This window comes from Homarus americanus, unplaced genomic scaffold (genome assembly GCF_018991925.1).
Source record: "Homarus americanus isolate GMGI-L3 unplaced genomic scaffold, GMGI_Hamer_2.0 scaffold19066, whole genome shotgun sequence".
Lineage (NCBI taxonomy): Eukaryota > Metazoa > Arthropoda > Malacostraca > Decapoda > Nephropidae > Homarus > Homarus americanus.
This window is the reverse complement of record NW_024716903.1, coordinates 323,333-345,095: the sequence shown is the minus strand read 5'-3', so window position 1 is coordinate 345,095 and position 21,763 is coordinate 323,333. Positions and strand designations below refer to the sequence as shown.

At 40.1% G+C, this 21,763-nt stretch overlaps 1 protein-coding gene across 9 annotated transcripts in view; it reads right to left on the bottom strand.

The window, feature by feature from the left end:
* Positions 1-1,421: 1,421 nt before the first annotated feature.
* Positions 1,422-21,763, bottom strand: part of LOC121858532 — an 83,614-nt gene continuing 63,272 nt past the window's right edge. For 5 of the 9 annotated variants that reach the window (XM_042355010.1, XM_042355012.1, XM_042355016.1 and 2 more), the window contains 10 exons: positions 19,328-19,415; positions 18,395-18,599; positions 17,442-17,672; positions 15,885-16,138; positions 14,985-15,222; positions 14,573-14,782; positions 13,941-14,111; positions 13,195-13,441; positions 12,422-12,509; positions 9,292-10,735 (listed from right to left, as the gene is read on the bottom strand). In XM_042355010.1, coding sequence (XP_042210944.1) covers positions 9,882-10,735; positions 12,422-12,509; positions 13,195-13,441; positions 13,941-14,111; positions 14,573-14,782; positions 14,985-15,222; positions 15,885-16,138; positions 17,442-17,672; positions 18,395-18,599; positions 19,328-19,415 — 2,586 coding nt within the window. In that variant the 3' untranslated portion in view covers positions 9,292-9,881. Of the gene's footprint in view, positions 2,239-2,942; positions 3,091-9,291; positions 10,736-12,421; positions 12,510-13,194; positions 13,442-13,940; positions 14,112-14,572; positions 14,783-14,984; positions 15,223-15,884; positions 16,139-17,441; positions 17,673-18,394; positions 18,600-19,327; positions 19,416-21,763 lie in introns of those variants that run through there. The other 4 variants (XM_042355011.1, XM_042355015.1, XM_042355018.1 and 1 more) reach the window with 3 other exon arrangements.

The window sequence follows — 21,763 nt, the reverse complement described above, 5'->3', positions numbered from 1 at the left end:
GGACAGTCATAACAGAGGCTAACACAGCAATGACAATGGCTAAGACAGTCATGAAAATTTTGGCACTCAGGACAATTTTGGCACCAAGGAGGAAACAACTCAAAGACCGTCTAATGGGTCGTAGTTTATCTCTTAAGTTTCGCGGTATTAATATTCCCCCCCCCCCGCCTCCTCCCCCACCAGAGTCTAACAAGAGATTTAAGATCCATCAGATGATAAGTTTTCTTTACAGTAACCCATTCTAACTCGTTTTCTGTGGTGTAAATAAGCTCTTATCAGTACAGGTGTGTTGGAGGCCCCCCAGGTGAGCGTCGGCCTTATATCACTTACTAATGGAAGATCCCAACGATTACCTTTAAGGAATATCCCAAAGGAAACACTAAATTGAATTATACATAAACTTATATACTGTATTAGGGTTGGTTAGGTTAGGTTAGGTTATGTCAGTTCAGGTTAGGTAAGGTCGGGTTAAGTAACGTAAGGGTAGGTTAGGTAAGGTCAGGTTAGGTTGAGTTAAAAAAGTAAAACAAATAAAATGTGTCCTTAACATTACTGATAATTGTCAAGTCCTGTCGGTGATCCATTTACTAAGTCCCTCCCCCGTGTGGACCAACACTACAAGTCCCTCCCCCGTGTGGACCAACACTACAAGTCCCTCCCCCGTGTGGACCAACACTACAAGTCCCTCCCTCGTGTGGACCAACACTACAAATCCCTCCCTCGTGTGGACCAACACTACAAGTCCCTCCCTCGTGTGGACCAACACTACAAGTCCCTCCCTCGTTACATCACCACAATATTACTCTTGAGAATGAACGTGAACCTCCCATCAGTCTCGGCCAGGAGCCTCATGAAACTCAACCATCTGACTAATATTATTAACACTAGTAAAATATTTCCTCTGTGTATAAAATAGTAATCAAGTTGTATTAATCATCAACAAATCACAGAGGAAATACAGAGTGTGTCAAGAAATGTATACAATCTGCCAAAAGAAAATCCGTGAGGCAGTGTGTATATATATTTTTGAGACACCCTGTATTATTGTGACCGAGAAAAAAAAGTCCTGTTTCATTGTTTGTTTTTTTGAGTGAAGGTCTTCGTCCTCAGTTGACTTATGTTTGAACGTTTGTGCATAAATCTTATTCACCCTTATACATGATATGACACACAGCTTTTAATCTTTTTTTTTATATTTTAAGTTAAAGCTTTTTTTTCTTAAATTAATAACAGACGATAATGATGATATATATTTATGTTATATATATATTCATAGACATTCTATTATTATTATCTTACCTATCACATATAATACAGATATATATTACATGCAGTCTACGACACACACACACGGTCGTCGTATAGATTATAGTAATATAGCCACATGCTCGCTATATTAACTATATGGATATGGAGAAATGTGTATTTTTCTCGTCAGTGTCAGTATATCCACCTTACTGCTGTTCTTGTTGCCTTATTCATATGCTGTTGTTGCTGTGCCCTCACGAACAGCAGCTGTTTGGTAACTATTAATCATCACCATTAGTTGTAACGACAGACACACGTGGATGGTATTCATATCGGAGCCAAGTATTATATAATGAAACAAAGAAAGAAACAAACAAACAAACATATAATTTGTTGTCTGAACCCACGCACAGGCTGTCATTACTCACTAAACTGACAGCAGCAACAGCAACAACAACTTTTTGGGCGCCGTTATAGAAAAGGAAATTTTTATTAATATTTTTCTTCGCTGGATTACAAGTGTTTATACTCAATGTGACACTTGGATCACTAATACCAGTCGATCTTGCTCACTTTCTTTTTCTCTCTCTCTCTCTCTTTCTCTTTCTTTATCTCTTTTTTCTATCACTCGACGCTCGTAATCCAAGGGCAAAGGTCGTCCTTCACTGATCAGGCTCCAACATGATTAACACTTCTTTATCTCCTTATCATCCATTTTCATTTATCTCGAGTTTCTTTGAATTCTTTCGACTCCTTGACGTCTTTCACTTCCTTGACCTCTTTAGCGTCCTTGGAGTCTTTGCTACCTTTGTCCTTGACTTCCTTGGCTTCCTTGGTGTCCTTGCTGCCCTTTTCCTTGACTTCCTTGGTGTCCTTGGTCCTCTCCTGTACCTGGGGCGAGTCGAACCAGGTGGCTCCTACCCTCCTGCAGCCTTCAATGATGCCCTCGAACACTTCGTCTCTGTTCAGGATCCCGGCGAAGAAGTACCCCTGTAGTGAGGGAGGTAGTGTGACTTAGTGAGGGAGGTAGTGTGACTTAGTGAGGGAGGTAGTGTGACTTAGTGAGGGAGATAGTGTGACTTAGTGAGGGAGGTAGTGTGACTTAGTGAGGGAGGTAGTGTGACTCAGTGAGGGAGGTAGTGTGACTCAGTGAGGGAGGTAGTGTGACTCGGTGAGGGAGGTAGTGTGACTCAGTGAGGGAGGTAGTGTGACTTAGTGAGGGAGGTAGTGTGACTCAGTGAGGTACCCTCTAAGGAAAGATTATAATGCCTTAACTAATTTAAAGTACCTCTGAAGGATGATAAGTTTGATTATGTTAGGTTAAGTTAGCGTTAGATTAGGTTAAGTTAGGTAAAGTTATGTTTGGTTTGCGTTAGGTTAAGTTTGGTTTGCGTTAGCTAAAGTTAGGTTAAGTTAGGTTAGCATTAGGTTAAGTTAGGTTAGCGTTAGGTAAAGTTAGGTTGTTAGATTAGCATTAGGTTAAGTTAGGTTAGCGTTAGGTAAAGATTAGGTTAAGTTAGGTTAGCATTAGGTTAAGTTAGGTTAGCGTTAAGTAAAGTTAGGTAAAGTTAGGTTAGCATTAGATAAAGCTAAGTTTGGTTAGACTAGACTAGCTTAGTTTCTATTCTCTGTTGTAAGGTTAGGTTAGGTTAAGCTAGGTTGAGTTACGTCGCATGTCCCTCCTCGCCACCTACCTTGCCAGTTCCCTCCACAGACACCTCGATGGCCATCCCTCCTCCTGGTATCCACGGGTAACTGTTAGCCTTCTCTACCCTCACGTCCTTCAGAGAGAGCTTGACGTTCTTCGCTGACTGACTCTTACTGCGCTCATAACACAGATAGCTGGGGATGGTTTATGGTCTTAGTATGCATAATGGATAGCTGGGGATATAGTATGTATATTAAAGATGGTTGGGGATAGTATGTATAATAAATAGCTGGGGATAGTCTCAGTACGTATAACAGATAGCTGGGGATAGTCTCAGTATGTACATAGTATAGCAGATAGCTGGGGATAGTCTCAGTATGTATAGCAGATAGCTGGGAATAGTATCAGTATGTACATAGTATAGCAGATAGCTGGGGATAGTCTTAGTATGTATAACAGATAGTTGTGGATAGTCTCAGTATGTATAACAGATAGTTGTGGATAGTCTCAGTATGTACAACAAACAGCTGGGGATAGTCTATGTATAATTGATAGTTAGGATAGTGTGTGTATAATAAATAGCTGTTTGGGATAGTATAATAGTCTTGGTAGGTATAACTAGTGGTAAATAATGACCTAAACACGAGCCAACAGAAGCCTTAACTAATTTAATGATACAAATTACAGATCAAATGGACCTCCAGTCTTAAGAGGCGTCCAGAACCTATTGCACTCCAACCTAATTCTAACCTCAGCTTACCCTTAAGAGGACTGAAAGCCCCCATTGTGACTGGTCCCCCCTTAAAGAAATCCTAATGGTTAAGTTAAGGGGGCTAAAAGTAGTGAGGTCTATTACGATTAAGACCCATTTACAGCGGTACAGACCTAATGGAAGGGATTAATGTAGAGTTAAGTTGGTGCTACAGCCGCTACATAGTTCTTAACCTAAAGCCACTGTGTTTAGGAAGATTATTCAGGTCTTGGTATACAGGTAACTGGAGGTAATAATTCAGGTCTTGGTATACAGGTAACTGGAGGTAATAATTCAGGTCTTGGTATACAGGTAACTGCAGGTAATAATTCAGGTGCTAATTTTACAGGTAACTAATACAGATAATAAAAGACTTACATGAGAACACGATATTGATGCGTTATGGTAGATAACTTATAGTATTGTTAAGAAAATCGAAGGTGAGATATTAATATTTACATACATATAAAATTGTTCATTTTTTTTACCGACCTTGAACTTGGGAATAGTTAGGTTAGGTTAGATTATATTGGTTTAGGTAAGGTTAGGGTAAATTATGTTTGGGTAAGGTCATGTTTCGACCCATGTTCAGTATGCACCACGAATATAATTCCCTCCAACTATCCTGTACACTTGTAAATATTCAAGTTGCTGAAGTAATCTGAAGTACCGGCTGAAGTTCGCTATGTGTTTACTGGAGTAATGGGTAATAGGAGGTGAAAGATACCTAACATAACTTAACCTAACTTCACCTAACCTAACCGTAATCGACCCTAACCTTACCTACTATAACCTAACCCCTTGGGAATGGAGCAGGTCAGGATCAGGTCTCAGTAAGATTCGGGTCCCTTCAGGCCATGTCCAATTTGGTCAGAATTAAAAGAATAATTATCTTGGCTCCTTAAGTAATGTTAAAATAAAACCACTCTTAGGATTTGTGTGTATAGATGCCCAGCCTGTAGTTAGACATGTCATATGAAACTCATATGACACAGCTATACATAATACAGTAATTATAACAGGACTGTTTGTGAAAAATATAAATATATACTGAAGGAGGAGCATGCATACTTGACCCAACTCTTACACCCTAGAGAGAGTCATGAATACCTACCCCCCCCACACACACACACACTAAACACGAGTAATTGGAATGGTATTAAGTTCATAGAAGTGAGTAATAGGGTCGATAGTATGTTAAATAGATGGCAAATAATTAAATAGACAACAATCCTAATAGTCTCCCAAACGAACCATTAGATTTGATGCCCATTAGGATTTGAATGATTTTTGAAAGTGCCCATTAAAACTAGGCCGTAAAGCTAATGATGGTTAAGTAAAATTGATAATGGGGGAACCTATTAGAATAGTATGTTATTAAGTCATAAGTACCAAAGATTATAAATATAGTAAATTACGACACAGATACACGATATAAATGATAATACAAAGAGTAAGCGTAAAAGACCCAAGTATTTACCGAGATTGAAACGATGGAGAAACAGATAAGTGACGAAAGTAAAAAAAAAAAAAAAAAAAAACAGAAATCGGAGTAAAAAGTTTAGTCATTTGAGAAAGAAGTAAATAAATCAATCTTGAACCACTTTGTCACTTGTCTTCTTCTCGCATCGTGATATAAATAACATGATGGTATATTAGCCATGATAGAGTATAATTCATAAAGAGGGAGAAATAATGGGAGATCGGTATCATTAAGGTGTTTTGTTAAGGGGGAAGAGATAATGGAGAAATAACTATCGCTAAGGGGTGAAACACTGAGAGCTAATATCAAGAGATGTGTTAAGGGGTATGGGGAGATAATGGAGGAATAACTATCGCTAAGGGGTGAAACACTGAGAGCTAATATCAAGAGATGTGTTAAATGGGGAGAAATAATAGGAAATAACCATCGCTAAGGGGGTAGAACAGAGCCAATAATTATCGAGGATTGTGTAAAATGAGACAAATAATAATAACTCTTCCTGCTGTACTGTAAATCTTATCACCATGGTCACCAGAGTTCAGAAATACATCAATACAATATTCTAGAAGGAACACCAACAGCTAGAGTCCTTCACACTGTACAACAACACCTTCAGAAAGTGTCAGTCCTTCACACTGTACAACAACACCTTCAGAAAGTGTCAGTCCTTCACACTGTACAACAACACCTTCAGAAAGTGTCAGTCCTTCACACTGTACAACAACACCTTCAGAAAGTGTCAGTCCTTCACACTGTACAACAACACCTTCAGAAAGTGTCAGTCCTTCACACTGTACAACAACACCTTCAGAAAGTGTCAGTCCTTCACACTGTACAACAACACCTTCAGAAAGTGTCAGTCCTTCACACTGTACAACAACACCTTCAGAAAGTGTCAGTCCTTCACACTGTACAACAACACCTTCAGAAAGTGTCAGTCCTTCACACTGTACAACAACACCTTCAGAAAGTGTCAGTCCTTCACACTATACAACAACACCTTCAGAAAGTGTCAGTCCTTCACACTATACAACAACACCTTCAGAAAGTGTCAGTATAATTAAAACCAATTTATTATTCACTCCAGTTCACTATATAACCTACTGGGGGAAAAAATCACACAAGACGTTGAAGAAAATTGAAAAAATATCCGAATAATTGATGAAAAATGAAATAAATCCTGTGTTAGAGATAACTGAAGTGTAAGGGAAGATATTTTTGTTTATTGATTATCGCAAGTGTTAAATATAAGACAGTACCTTGAAATAATCTTAAGTAACTTTTTACTTTCACAATCTGTAAGAAATAACACAAGGAAATAATAATATTTTTTGACCAATGATCTTATACCTAACCACTAAGTTAGTTAATGGAATCTAAAAGGTTGTCTCAGAGAAAAAAAAACACACTGATTTATGTTTAGATCGCTTGAATGTTTGTGTTACATCAACATTGTCCCATAAGTGAGGACGACAATGTTCAAGGGATCTCCACGACAATCTGTAAGGCTGTTTGTTTACAATTTTTTTCTGAGACACACAAGTATAATCATCTGAATCGTGTTGGTAATAATGTAAACAATATCCAGGACAAGTAAACAATAATCTTCAGCAGACAGTGATAATCTTCATATCTGTTAACAGTTATCCAGTGTTCACATTACATGGGAAAATAAATTTACAAACAAACCATCAGCTAGAATCTATAATTAAGACTAAATATATATCTGTCTCTCGGGGCTAATAAGGACGACGTTTCTTTATCCGGATTTACTGTACTAGACCTTCATTAACTCTGTGTGTGTGTGTGTGTGTGTGTGTGTGTGTGTGTGTGTGTGTGTGTGTGTGTGTGTGTGTGTGTGTGTGTGTGTGTGTGTGTGTGTGTGTGTGTGTGTGTGTGTGTGTGTGTGTGTGTGTGTGTGTGTGTGTGTGTGTGTGTGTGTGTGTGTGTGTGTGTGTGTGTGTAAAGGATCATCATCACGCTGGGCACATACCAGGACGTGTATTACCTGATGTTTAGACACCCCAACTTATTTCACCTATTGAAGACCCTAACGCTACATGGGGGGAAGTTAGGTTAGCGTTAGGTTAGATCAGGATAGGATAGGTTAGGTTTAGTTAGGTTAGATTAGGATAGGATAAGTTAGGTTAGATTAGGATAGCTCAGGTTAAGTTAGATCAGGTTAAGTTAGATTATGTCAGGTCAGGATTTTTGTAAGGGTAGATTATATCAAGATAGATTAGGTTAGGTTAGGTTATGTCAGGTTGCTTTTAAAGATTAGGTTAGGTTAGGTTAGGTTAGGTTAGGTTAGGTTAGATTAGGTTAGGTTATGTCAGGTTGCTTTTAAAGATTAGGTTAGGTTAATCTTAAGTTGAGATAAGCTCGGGATGTGTATTCTTCAGGTGATAATAGGTCATCCAGGACTCACACAGCCTATCCTACCCTATCGTACCTAAGAGAGGCTCATATTGTCTCCACACCCAACATAACACCACGAGAATTAACACATCTGGGAAACCTTTAAAAAAAAAAAGTGACTTAACCCTTTTTATAAGTGTATCTTCTCTCAAGGACTAAATGACTTAAAGAATATACTCGTAATTTTTTAGTTTTAATTATCAGGTCACCATTAATTAGAACTTCTTCAAAAAAAAATTATGAAATCAGAATCACTTTAACAAAATTTCCAAGTAAAGGTAAATACAGTCTGTTGTGGTGCTAAGGGATGGGTAGGACTCCAGCATCGTAATTAAGGGTTGATTCACAGATAACTCAGCATCGTGAAACTCTAAACACACATACACACCCACACACACACACACACACACACACACACACACACACACACCTGTCATCTACAGCCTCTAGGTATATGGTGGGGTAAGCTAGACAATTCAATTAAACTTCAAAGGATTGTATCTACTTGAGCTTTGTAAATCCTTTTTTTTGTGTTAACTGAGTCCCAGATGGTTATAATTCTCAGCTGGTGTAGAGATGAGTAGAGACAGCAGCTACACTAACTATATAGAGTCTACTGAACCGAACTAACAGATAACACAGTGAACAAATAACATCATCCTGAACGTTCAAAAACATCAGACGAGTCAATTCTAGTTAAAAAAAAAAAGCAAATGGTGTCGAGTACCAACTGTTGTTATTTTGTTATTAACAGTGGGTAAACAACAACAACAACAGCAACAACAACATTAACACTTATGAACTAGACAGAATATCAGAGTTCCTTCGTCTTTGTAAAATATAAATAAGTACAAATAAGTATTATTATTGAGGGAAGAGCCTGCCGAGTGATGATGCTTGTATAGTTTAGTCTCGTATCACTCGAGGGTTGGTCAGGGGTTCATAAGGGCACCCGAAGACCTGAATTCCTAAAGGTACATTATTATTATTAATGCCTTCCAAGATACTGAAGATGAGAGAATATATCTAGTTAAACAACAGTCTCCCCTATAATTCTGACGCCAATTACAGCTTAAGATTACAGTATGGGTCGTATTCTTAAGTGGTAGTTATTGAGTTGTTTCGTTATATCGTTAATGATGATGACAATTCACCGTCAGCACCTTTAAGAATCCTCACCGTGAACTGAGGAGCTAATTGACTCCTTCACTCACACACGCCCTGGAGTCTCTTTCCCTACAACTATTTGGAACTGACATAACATATAGTATAGCTTTGTATTACATAAGTATTGGTAAGACCTGTTACAAACACTATATAGGGGAGACTACATCATTACCCGTATGTCTGTGTGTTGTGGCTCGCCCCTCTTGACTCCCACTGTCTGGGCAGGTGAGTGGGTGGATGAATCACGAAATGGCGAATGTGAAATAAGGGAGAGGTCACGTGCAGGAACGCTAAGCCATTTACCTTTTTTATTATGACGTGATGAACAAATCAAAACCTCACCCAACCAGAGTTAATCTATGATCGTCCGCTTGTATGTTTAAAAATGTAGAAAGATTAAATTGTTTAGCGATCCTGTTCGAGGTACCTCTCCAACAATGGCCGCCTTTGCAGATTATTCTATTACTTGTCTTCTATTCTACCTATTATCATCATTATTGTCATTATATATTTCCATATCAAAGCTAGTTATTAGTAGTAAATGAGCAGCAGTTATGAAACAATATGTAGTAGGTATTTTCTCATGAAGATGGCGCTTATTATTATTATATATACAGGGTATATTACAGTTTTGTGTTGGGATTAGAGTACAAAAATAGTTATAAGAATCTATATACTATGGACATACATGTTTCTCTAGATTTATTGACGTCAACATAAATATCAGTGATACATTGGTAAGTCAATTATTTCATGAGCACATAATGATATATTGCTTCACCGGGAGAGACTCAGTAAACAGCCTCTCTTAGCTCTTGACTTTAGCACTCATGAAATCCTCCTGTAAGAAAACTGAATCACTATCATTATCACAAGCCTTTAAGATCAGTACGACGTGATGCTCTGTCTTCTTCACCTAACATACTGCACAACACAAAATCACCAACACACAAGAGAATGTTTTAAGACCTCTTGTGTTTCTTGGTTAATGTCTCACACACACCATTGTTATGATCACAGGTCTATCACGTCCCTCCAATCATCTACTAATCACGCCATTAATCACAGGACCATCTACTCAGGTATATCACAATTCCTGAACACATTATTTCTCCTACATGGTATAAAACACCTCCTTGAGCTCCTCACACACTGTTTCTTGTTCGTCAGACGGCGTAAAAAACTTTTTCGTTGAGCTTGTCGATAACAGACGTCTTGGTTTTGTGTTCGTCTGTGTTCGTCGTCTTGAGCCTTGCCAGTCGCGACTTCTTGGGCTTTACCTTCTCGCCGTCCTGTTCTGTTTGGTCCTTGTTATCTCTAGTTATCTTGACGTCATAAGAAGATAAGTTATCTTCATTTGTGTCGTCATCATCTATGAAATCTGGATGTAGTTCACTCTGTTCACTGACAGAGCGCAGCAGTAATCCTTTCCTCTTGCCGAAAGACGATGGTGGTCGAGAATCTCTAGCGGCAGCGTCGGTGTCACTCAGTGATCGCCACACCTGAAATGACGAGTCTCGGGAGCGGGAAGACTGTGGGCTACTTCTTGCCGAGTCACATGTCTGGAAGATCCTGGAAGTGGTGATGGAGTCCTCGTCACCTGTGTCCTCGAAGATTTTTTCAAGCATTTCGACGTCGTCTTCTTTGTACTCCTTCAGTTCCCTGGCCTTCAGTGTCTTGTTTCCCTTACTGAGGAAACTGAAGCCAGAGGTCAAGGAAGCGGAGTCACTTTGGGTCTTGGAGAACCCTGTGAGGGATCCCTTCCTTACCCCGTCTATGTTTTGTTTGGAAGTAAAAGACGCTGATAATTTTGCACTCTGGTTTCCCTTGGAGCTGTTAGAGACTGTTAGTTTGTTAGATGATGTAACTTTGTTAGTGGGCGCTGTTAGTTTGGTAGAAGACGCCATTTGTTTGTCCTGCTTTGCTAACCTGTTGGTGAGGTAGAGACGACCGTTTTTAAAGGCTGAAGTGAGAGATCTGTCCCGGTTGACCAGAGTGCACCGTCGACCACTTTGCCATCCTGCAACATTAAGTAGTGATTTTATCAAGAACTACAAATTAATTTTATCATAAACCATATACTATTATCATTAAAGAAATATATACTAATACCTTAATAGTATCATTAAGAATTATATACTCATATCAAGAACTATGTACTATTGTTACATAATGCCAATCATTACTTCAGGATCACATGAAGATCAGTAACCCATATTTATTTCACTAGATGATTAAAACACTCTAATGCTAACCTAACCCGCACCTAACCTACCCTAACACAACCCCAGGTAGCGTTAGGATATTTAATAATCAGGTGAAATAAATTGATCGGAGGCTAATATTCACTTGCTCCTTAAAACGTAGAAATACACCACTTAAACAAAATTGATCTTTACAATAACATTTCTGCTAGAGAGAGAAGTACAAGTAAACTATATTGATAATTAAATTGATAAGTATTAATTCTATCATATATGTAATTTTTAACTTCCTATTGCTAGCAAGAATACGACATAAACTATCTTTCCTCTGTCAGAATTTACGCTGAAAATAAAATCATATAGTTTTAAATACGAACTTACAGTGGAACAGGTCAACTCTAGGCAATTTACAGGAGAGAAATTTACATATAAAGGTTAGGAATTAGCACACCTGAGGAAGGGAAAAAATACATTGAATATTTTTTTTTTTTTTACCGGGGATGAAGCTACAATTTTGTTTATTTAGAAGTTAAGTTAGGTTATTGTAGGTTAAGTTTGGTTAGGTTAAGCTTGGATATATATTAGGCTAGGTTATATTTGGTTAGGTTAGGTTAGGTTAGGTTAGGTTAGGCTAGGCTAGGTTAGGTTAGGCTAGGTTAGGTTATATTAGGCTAGGTTATATTAGGCTAGGTTATATTTGGTTAGGTTAAATTCGTGTCGTTTATCCCCTACTCCTCTCAAAACATAATAGTCAGAATAGTTTTATGGTTATGTTCGTGGTAGTTTTCTAACACGGACAGTAACACAGCAGGTAAGGGGGGTTACACGACACACCTGTGGCTGTAATGATGATAAGACACGTGAGAGAGGGATGTAATTATGGCTGAAAGAAGAGTGTGGACGACAAACTTTTCTCTGAAGATTCTCAAAAAGATTCGTACGTCAAATTGTTTCAGTGAAGGATGGAGGAGAGTAGTGCGGGGAAGAGGAAGGGAAGGAGGGCAAGAAGTGATTGAGGAAGAGAGAGAAGGAGGGAAGAATGGAGGAAGGGAGGGAAAGAGTGAGTGGAAGGAAGGAGTAAGGGAGGGAAAGGTTGGCTGACAGGAGTTACTAACGTACGACCTCTTTGAGAATCAGAGAACTGAGTGTTGATAATACACAATATTAAGGTAAAACTGACCTCCACTTGTGGGGTCCTTGTTGTCTATATTAAAGAAGCTGTTATAATTATAGATATTCGTTGACATGTATCCTAAGCTCGAATTTACACTCTCCAGAGACGAAATATTAACGTTATTCGACAATTTACAGCAATTTTCCTTCTACATTATAAACCATAGTGAAGAAATGTCAAATTAACACCCACCCCCCCACAAGGAAAGTTCAATTCTACCGATATTAGAAATACTGGGAGAATCCTTGATACAAGCTGACGGCTGACACACTACAGGTGAGAGAGAGTCCAGGGGGAGAGGGCTGGGGAGGCGGTCACAGCTACACACCTGGTAGCGGCGCCTCTGTGGCAGGTAGACTAAACAGCTCCAAGAACGACGTCAAATCTGGCGATGAGTTGCCATTCTCACCCCGATTCTGGAATATTAAGTGTATTATGAGATGCTATATTTTAACACGATCACTGTGACTTCATTTATGAGATGCTATATTTTAACACGACCACTGTGACTTCATTTGTGAGATGCTATATTTTAACACGACCACTGTGACTTCATTTATGAGATGCTATATTTTAACACGACCACTGTGACTTCATTCAAGATCTCGTAGTTAATATTGAAATACTACAGGGTGTTTATAAAGAGACCGCATACACTTTAAATCTTGAATAACTTTGTATGCACACATGATAGAGACAAGTTCTAAGTGACATAGAAAATTAGTAATGTTTTAGCGAGATTACTGCATATACCTCTAGCTGGGAACTCTACCACCACCTGGGAACTCACTACCACCACCTGAGGACTCACTACCACCACCTGGGAACTCACTACCACCACCCGAGGACTCTACCACCACCTGGGGACTCACTACCACCACCTGGGGACTCACTGCCACCACCTGATGACTCACTACCACTACCTGGGGAGTCACTACCACCACCCGAGGACTCTACCACCACCTGGGGATTCACTACCACCCATCACCTGGGGACTCACCACCACCACCTGGGGTCTCACTACCACCACCTGAGGACTCTACCACCACCTGGGGACTCACTACCACCACCTGAGGACTTTACCACCACCTGGGAACTCACTTTGTCACCCCGTCGCTCAAGGTCGGCGTCGGTAGGCAGGGTGTCCCATAACCTCGAGGTGGAGTCGTACTTGAGCCTAATTCTCGGGTAACGGAAGAAGACGTAGTCCATGACGAAGAACTTGAGGCCGAGGTAGACCCCGATGAGGGTGAAGAGCTGTGCGGCGGGTAAGAGCACCGACGCCAGCAGCACCACCCACAGGAAGAAGTAGAGACGTCGGGCGGCTTCGTGTTCCCACATCAGGAGGCTACGGCACCATAGGGTTTAGGTCAGGTCAGGATAAGTTGTTGTGACAGACACGGGGGTTATATACATGTTTGTGTGGAGAGAGAGAGAGAGAGAGAGAGAGAGAGAGAGAGAGAGAGAGAGTACAATAGGGAAGAGACACAAAATAAGTGTAGACAATGATAGGAAAATCTAAAAAAAAAAAAAGAATGTAGAATCACCTCGCTCATCCCTCCATCCCTCCCTCCCTCCCTCCCTCCCTCCCTACTTCCTCCTCATTCCCAAACTTACATACACAGACAGACGAAATCAAAAGCTTTTAAATATTAAAATAAACAATTGCATATAAGTAGAAGACAAAAAGCTGGATAGCATATCGATGTGTTGTAACTCACAATTTGGATTTTTCAGTGTGTCAGGAATTTGTGATTTATTATTATTATTATTGATATACCAACACTATTATTTTTTTTAGCACTCTGACATAGATTTCACACACACACACACGGACAGGACCTTACTTCTTCAGCTTCTCGGCCGCGTTAGACACAGCTCCTAGTTGGTTCTGGACTCGACGCGCCACTTGTAACACCAGGGCGAACTTGTCCCCCAGACCTGCCTCACTGGTGGTAGTGTCGAGTGGCTCGTGACCCTCCCGACGTAGGCGACGAAATACATTCTGCGTCCAACCTCTGCAAGATGAAGTCACAGGGTTAAGTCTCCCGTATACTGCTCAAGGAAATTATTTTTATATTTATTTTTGTTTTTTGGGGAAATATCAGTATGTAGTATGTATAATAAACCTCAGACTTGCATTGTTTTGTTTTTCTTTTTACTAAACCAGTACAAGTGTCATTTTAGGTATCCTAGTGGTGGTGTTTTAAACTAAATATGACTGAAATATATTTAAAGCCTATTGAGTTATTTTCATAGAATAATAGAACTTTGTTGTTGATATTTTTGTCACTTCGAAGGTAAAGTTCATATAGTGATTATTTAATGATTTTCCTCAAGTTCGATCACGTACCGTATATAAAGTTCTCTCTCATATTACGTTCAAATGGGTTTTAGTTCTAACCTAACCTAACCTAACTTTTCATCTATCTATCTATCTATCTGTCTGCCTGCCTGTCTGTCCGTCCCTATCCCTCACCTCTTTTTCAAGTAGTTGATGGAGAGTTTGACGATGGCCATAAGCAAGACTAAGGGGAGGACCCAACCGAAGATGACGCTGTAGAGGTAGATGACGAGGGCTAGGAGGGTAGCTGAGGGCGATTCCCACCTCAGGAGGGACGTGACGGCCGCTGAGAGCTCCGTCAGGGGCCGCATCACACACCCGAATCTTAATATGTTCTCCTTCAGCCTGTACGGAGAGGTGAAAGTGCGCATTAGTTTCGTCTACCTGGTTGTGGATGGGACAGGTGAGAGAGAGAGAGAGAGAGAGAGAGAGAGAGATAAGAATAGCAGGAGAAAAGGAAACATGAGAAAAAGAGAGATAACGTATCTTAACCTAACATGGTACATACATCTAAGAACCCCTCCCTCCTCCTCGTCCCACTACTTACTTCTTGACGGTGAGTGGGTCTCCTTCAGGATCCCCGTCAGGTAGCTCCTCCTCAGCCACCTCTGAGAAGTCCTTCACCAACTCCCCGATGGCTGCCACTACCTGCACTTCCAACCGCCGCCACCAGGGGTACTTAGGGCTCACCACCGTTGTTCCCAGTAAGGACCCTGGGAATGCTCCTGCTGGGTTCGTTCCTGACTCTGTTTCACTCCCTAGGACTCCCGTGTCACCGAGAGCACCTGGAAACAGTGAAGAACATTGTGAGGCTTTCTTAATTCTCCTGATGGGGACGTCCCCTCATAGGATTTATTACCCAGATGTCCTACGTGACTAAGGCACCATTAAATAACGGTCAGTGAAGCACATGATAAGGATCGAGGTCTATTAATCCTTCTAATTGGGACGTCCCCTCTTATAATTGAGTTTCAAGAGATCCTACGCCAGTAAGGGCACCCGAAGGAGAGAGATTGTGAGAATGAAGGTTATTGTTATGACCGAGGAGATATAAATTCCTCCTGTTAATGTTCCTTCTCTCAACATCTGTAAGTCTGATTCGTTCTTAAGCACTCGCGTCTTACTCAGAACAGCTGGTAGAGGGAAGGTATTGTGAATAAATTAGTGAAAGTTTTGTTAGAACACACACACACACACACGACCCAACATATTTGCCCCCGACAGACCAACTCCCAAGTGACATAACTGGTGTACAATAAAAACAAAACTATTAATTACCAACTTTTTCCCCACCATGATGAGTGATTTTTGTTTTTTTTAGTAGAACTCATTAGTCTGTATCGTGTGTGTATGTGTGTGTGTCATCGTTTGTGTGCATGTGTGTATGTGTCATCGTTTGTGTGCATCTGTGTGTCCCTCTCCCTTCACCAGGTTATCTCTTACTTACATCTCTCCCCGTCGTCGGAGTCGCTATCCCTGCGTTGGTCGTCATCCATCCATGAAGAAGTTCCTCCACCTCCACCACCACCTCCCCCTCCTCCAATTCCTCCTCCCTCTCCTCCTCCTGCTACAGCGCCTCCTACGGTAATACTGGTGGTGGAGGCGGCGCCGTTGAGGGAAGCCAAGAATTCTGACTGATCCAGCGACTTGCTCTTCTCCAGTCCACGTCTCTTCCAGGCGAATCTCCCTCGTGATGGACTCCTGTGGGGCGAGGGGAAGAGGAAGACAGACGAGAGAGATGCAGAGGGGAAAGAGGAAAGGAGTGAGGAAAGAAGATGATGATGATTTGTGGTATGGTAGGGGGGGAAGAGGAAAGGTTTGGTTGGAAATGATAGAAGAAGAGTGAAAGGGGGAAGGAAGAAAGAAAGAGAGAGAGAGAGAGAAGGGAAGAGAAAATGAGGTGGTTTGTTAACTTATTCAGAGATTATAAGACACTGAATATTTATCTTAGCTATATATTATTCTGTCTATCTGATCCAAAAACCAGAATAAGTATCGAATTAATTATCTTCATCTATTTATCTGTCTTATCTGTCTATTTCAGGATGCCCATAATTGTATACGTCTATCTTACAATATTTAATACAAGAAACTGTAAACTAATAATTTTTGTATTCCATAACTGTGAAAGAAATTCCGCTCGTGGTATTTTACAACAAAAAACCTATATTATATTGGTAGAATATTTCATTAGTCTCTTTATATTACAACACACACACACACACACACACACACACACACACACACACACACACACACGCACACACACACACACACACACAGGATGGTTAATACACAACACAAAGTACAAGCAGCAGCCAAAAATGGGAATTAATTTATAGAATGAGGACTATTGGCAATATCAGTACTTTATCGTTGTGTGGTCGAAGTAATGGAGAGGTGGCCTTTGAGAATTATATCGTAGTTAGATAGATACATTCCCATACCCTTAAGTTAGGTGGTGTGGGGTGGGAAGGGAGGTTAAGTTTTATGTAGGTACCATTGAGTATCTTTTGTTTATTTTTGTGCCGTAACTTAAGATAGATTCGCTCTCATATCTGAAGTTAGCTTGAGGGGGGCGGGCTTTATGGTAATATTATTTGAGAATTCATCTTTGTGTCGTAACTAAGTGAGCCAGTTAGATACGTTCTCATATTTCTGTGTTAAAAGGGGAGGTAGCGGAGGTCGATGGGATTCATTTTTTTTTTTTTTAGGGTTCGGGAATTCTTGGGGAAGGAGGTTCGGATGGGTTCGTGGAGAAGGTTCGTGGCTTCAGGGGTGGGGAGGGGAGGATGGAAACGGAACCTACGAACCTTTTAAGACATCGGGACCAGAATCATTATATAATAACAAGTGTATCATCATCAGTGGGTTGATCTTTCTGTTATCTCAGCCACTAAAGAAATTAGATCAAATAACTCCAAATTAATTGTTATAAAGACAAAACAAATTTTCTAACCAATGAGAGACAAGAGAAAGACGGTTATATGAATAGAACACTAACTCAACAACATCAAACGTGGAACTCGACTTGTGATTGGCTGCTTCTCCTCCGTACTTTACAATCTGACAGGCTGGGGGTTCAGGTCCTGGTCTGGGATTGGTCCGTTCTTCCCCCAGGAGGCGTGTCTTCTCGCTGATTGGGGGTTGAGGAGGTCCAGGGGATCCATCTTCAACCTCGAAGGACTGAGGTTTGTGGATTTGGTTAATGCGTTTCCTGATTCGCTGAGGCAAGCTGGAGGGGGCGGGGTTAGTGGTGGTGGTTAGTCAAATTGAACACTCAACAACGACATACAACAACAAACAACAACAAAAACAACCACAACAACAAACTATACAAAGTTATCCAGATGTTAGTAAAACTTGGCCAAGTAAAAAACACACTTCAGGATGTAAGTTGGTATTGGATTTTTTGAGATAGATAGATAGATAGATAGATAGATAGATGGATGGATAGATGAATAGATAGAACAATACTTTTTTTTTCCACTTAGACACACCAACCACATAAATCAAAGTGACATAATAGTTTATTGAAGTGTGTCTTAACTTGACCTACATAATGTTAATATTGAGAAAGTTTATACAGAAATACAGATACAGTTTTAGTCACACGTTACAGGTACACTGACTCAAGGAGGATGAAGGGTTAGTTACTGTAAGAATCATAAAACACGAGTGGTACAGTTAATAGTTTTAACAGTTAATAGAATATAAGTTTACAGTTTTGTTAGTTAATGTTCATCTCTTTACCTATTATTACAGGCTATGATATATACTCTCTCTCTCTCTCTCTCTCTCTCTCTCTCTCTCTCTCTCTCTCTCTCTCTCTCTCTCTCTCTCTTTTCCTTCTTCCCCCTACTCTCTCCCTCCCTACCCTCACCTTCCCTACCATTCCCCCCTCCCTCCCTACCTCGTCTCCCTCCCTACCCCATTCCCTCTCCCCTTCCCTCTCACCTGGGCGACTTGTCTCCAGCAGGTAGACTCTTCTCCCTCGTATGTCTCTCCCTCTCTCTCGCCTCCCTGTCTCCCCTCTCCCTCTCCTTGGCTTCCTTCTCTTGTAACCTCTCCATCAGGATTCGACTCTTCTCCTTCTCCCTGTCGAGCTGTTGGCGAAGTTGCTCCGTGGCACTTGATTCCCTCAGCACTTTCACCTCCTCTGCTGTTGAGAAAATGCGGTGAAAGTGAGAGAAAGTACGTGAGCATGAAAGAAAGTACAGTGAAAGTGAGGGGAAAGTAGTGAATGTGAGGGAGAAACGTAGTGAAAGTGAAAGAAAGTTCAGTTGAAAGTGAGGGAAAAAGGGTAGCGTTAAGATAGTTAATTATCAGGTGAGGAGAGAATATCCAGGTAATTAATGACTACTTACAGGGTGTCTCAATAAAATATACACCTGTACATACTGCTTTACATATTTTTTTTTCGTGGAGGTCGTGTGAATGTTGCAGGACTATATATTTTTTGTATTAAGTAGAATATCTCCACTAATAGTCTATCTCCACTAATAGGCTACAGGTATCTCCACTAATTGACTGTCCTCCACTAATAGTCTATCTTCACTAATAGGCTTCAGGTATCTCCACTAATTGACTGTCCTCCACTAATAGTCTATCTCCACTAATAGGCTACAGGTATCTCCACTAATAGACTGTCTCCACTAATAGTCTATCTTCACTAATAGGCTTCAGGTATCTCCACTAATTGACTGTCCTCCACTAATAGTCTATCTCCACTAATAGGCTACAGGTATCTCCACTAATAGACTGTCTCCACTAATAGACTATCTCCATTAATGAAAGGTGACTGGCCTATTGTTTACATGATTTTGAACCTCAGGTAACACACACACACACACACACACACAGGTGGTTCAAGACTAATTAGCCACTGACCCAGGTGTTGGTTCTCGAGCATGACGGCCACCAGCTGTTCTTGTAGAGCCGCCAGCTGTGCCTCCGTCGCCAGCTGGTCTGCATCACCCTGGTGGAGAAAAGAGAAAGGTTGTCATTGATGGAGAGAGAGAGAGAGAGAGAGAGAGAGAGAGGAATCATTTTGCTCAGGTCTATACGTTTCTTCACTCCCACCACCGAGACAGACAGACAGACAGACAGAGATTAACCTCAAAGTGGAAGTGTGTTTGCCTTTCCGACTAGACTTGAGTGGTGAGGAAGGTAAACAAGGTTACATCAGTTGAAATAATGTTGTCGTTTTTGATAATCCGTCTTTTTTTTTTTTTTGGTCTCTGAATCTGGAATTATATACAAGAACTTAACCGGATTACCTTTTTTTTTTCGTGACGTGGTTTAAAAAGTCTCTTACTTTTATCCGACAGATTGCCGGATAACGTTTTGAAAAGTCCTGAATATCGATAAGAAGCATATGGGGACCACTAGTCACAAGCCTGATTGGTTCATTAAAACGACGCGAGTGTATGTAAGGATAATTCTCCTGTATAAATTAAGGAAAATGAATTAATTAGCGATGGTGATGGAGGAAAATGGATTATTTAGTGAGGTTGATGGAGGAAAATTAATTAATTAGTGATATCTAGGTAGAAAAATGTGATGCCTAGGTAGTAAAATGGATCAATTAGATATACTGAAGGAAGAAAATGGATCAATTAGTAATGCTGAGGAAGAACAACACTAAGAAAAATACCCACCAAGTAAAGAAGAACACAGAACAGGTGGTCATAACAATAGTAGTAATTAATTGAACATTACACCGTGAACACAATCCACTGAACACCTTCCTACATTGGATGTAATAATGAAGGTCAAAGTGTCACTGGTCAATCACACGATGAAATGAAAGGTCAGAGTTCATAACGTAACGAAGGCAGAGGTCACGGAGGGCGTCAAGGGATATTGGAACGTGTTGTAGGCGTTGGTGTCAATTTCATAATGGTTGTGTGTAACGAAGGGATGTCCTAAAGTTATTAACCAACATAAACAACAACAACCATAATAATAATAATAATAATAATAATAATAATAATAATAATAATAATAATAATAATAAATAATATTATATCACGTGTAATATATGTCTTCTGTCGTTATATATTTGTCATAAACGTATTAAAAAATCTAATGTATTTCAACTTATCGACTGAGGTGGCGTAGGGGAAGGGTTTAAACTACTAGTAGGTATTGATCAGGTGCAGAAGGCAGAGGAAGATTAAAGTATTCTCCCCTACAAAATACCTCCCGTCAGTAAGATTGATTCGCCTGAAGGGGGAAGAGTGAGAGGGTATTCGGTCTCTTCTACTCGTTTTCTAAATTTGTTTCCCCTCCGTTTACTGCTTCTCCATTTTCTAAAGTTAATCCTTCTATACAGTTATTTCCCGTTTTCTAAAGTTTTGTTTATTCCCTGTTTGCTCATCCTCCCTCTACCTCCCCCCCATCTTTTATTTAAGATTTTTGTGAACCTTTTTTTTACTTTATAGAAAACTAGAAATATAAAATACATATCAATAGACATTTCTGTAAATATAATAAACATAGAGGTAGGCAGTTCTATAAATACAATAGCCATACCGATAATTAGTGTTGTGAAATCGGTCTCTGGAATATACGAGGGGTGACTCTCCTATTTTGCTACAACAATATCTTTCTGTCGAACCTCTAAAGCATTATTTTAGATACACGGTGGTGTTAATATGAGAAAGGTCAAGTCCCTCCCTTGCAGATATCCTTTAAGCTCTCTTTCTCCTATTAATTTTCTCTTTCTCTTCTTTTACTTTATTCTTGTATATCTCAGTTCGTTATAAATTTTCTGCAATTCATTTTCGTTCCCTCTCTGAAATCTGATCAGTTCCTCAAGACAAAATCTTTCTTTTTACTCTCCCATATTCTTTTAACTTCTTTGTTGCCCTCTCTATTGTTCGGGTGATTCCTTTGTCTTTTTTCTCTTCCTTTCTTCTCTTATTGTTTTTTACCTGTCTCTGTCCTCTTTCATCTATCTTCCCTTCGTATTCGCTTCATTTATGTCTCTCAATCCTTCATCACTTCCTCTAACCTCCCACCTATCATTTTAGTCTTCCCACATTTATCCTTTCTCTTCCTTCTCCTCCTCTTTTCCGTTCTCTGCATGTGAGGGGCTAATGTAGTGGAAGGGAAAAGCATTGGAGAGAGAGAGAGAGAGAGAGAGAGAGAGCAAGAGAGAGAGAGATGAAAGAATTCATTAGAGCTGCAGAACACAATCAAAAGTCAAGCAGTAATTCATTTGCTCTATTGTCGTGTGGGCGATGGTATTACCTCTGGCCTTGTGTGTAGTGGTAACTGGAGAATAGAGAGAGAGAGAGAGAGAGAGAGAGAAGTGAGTTT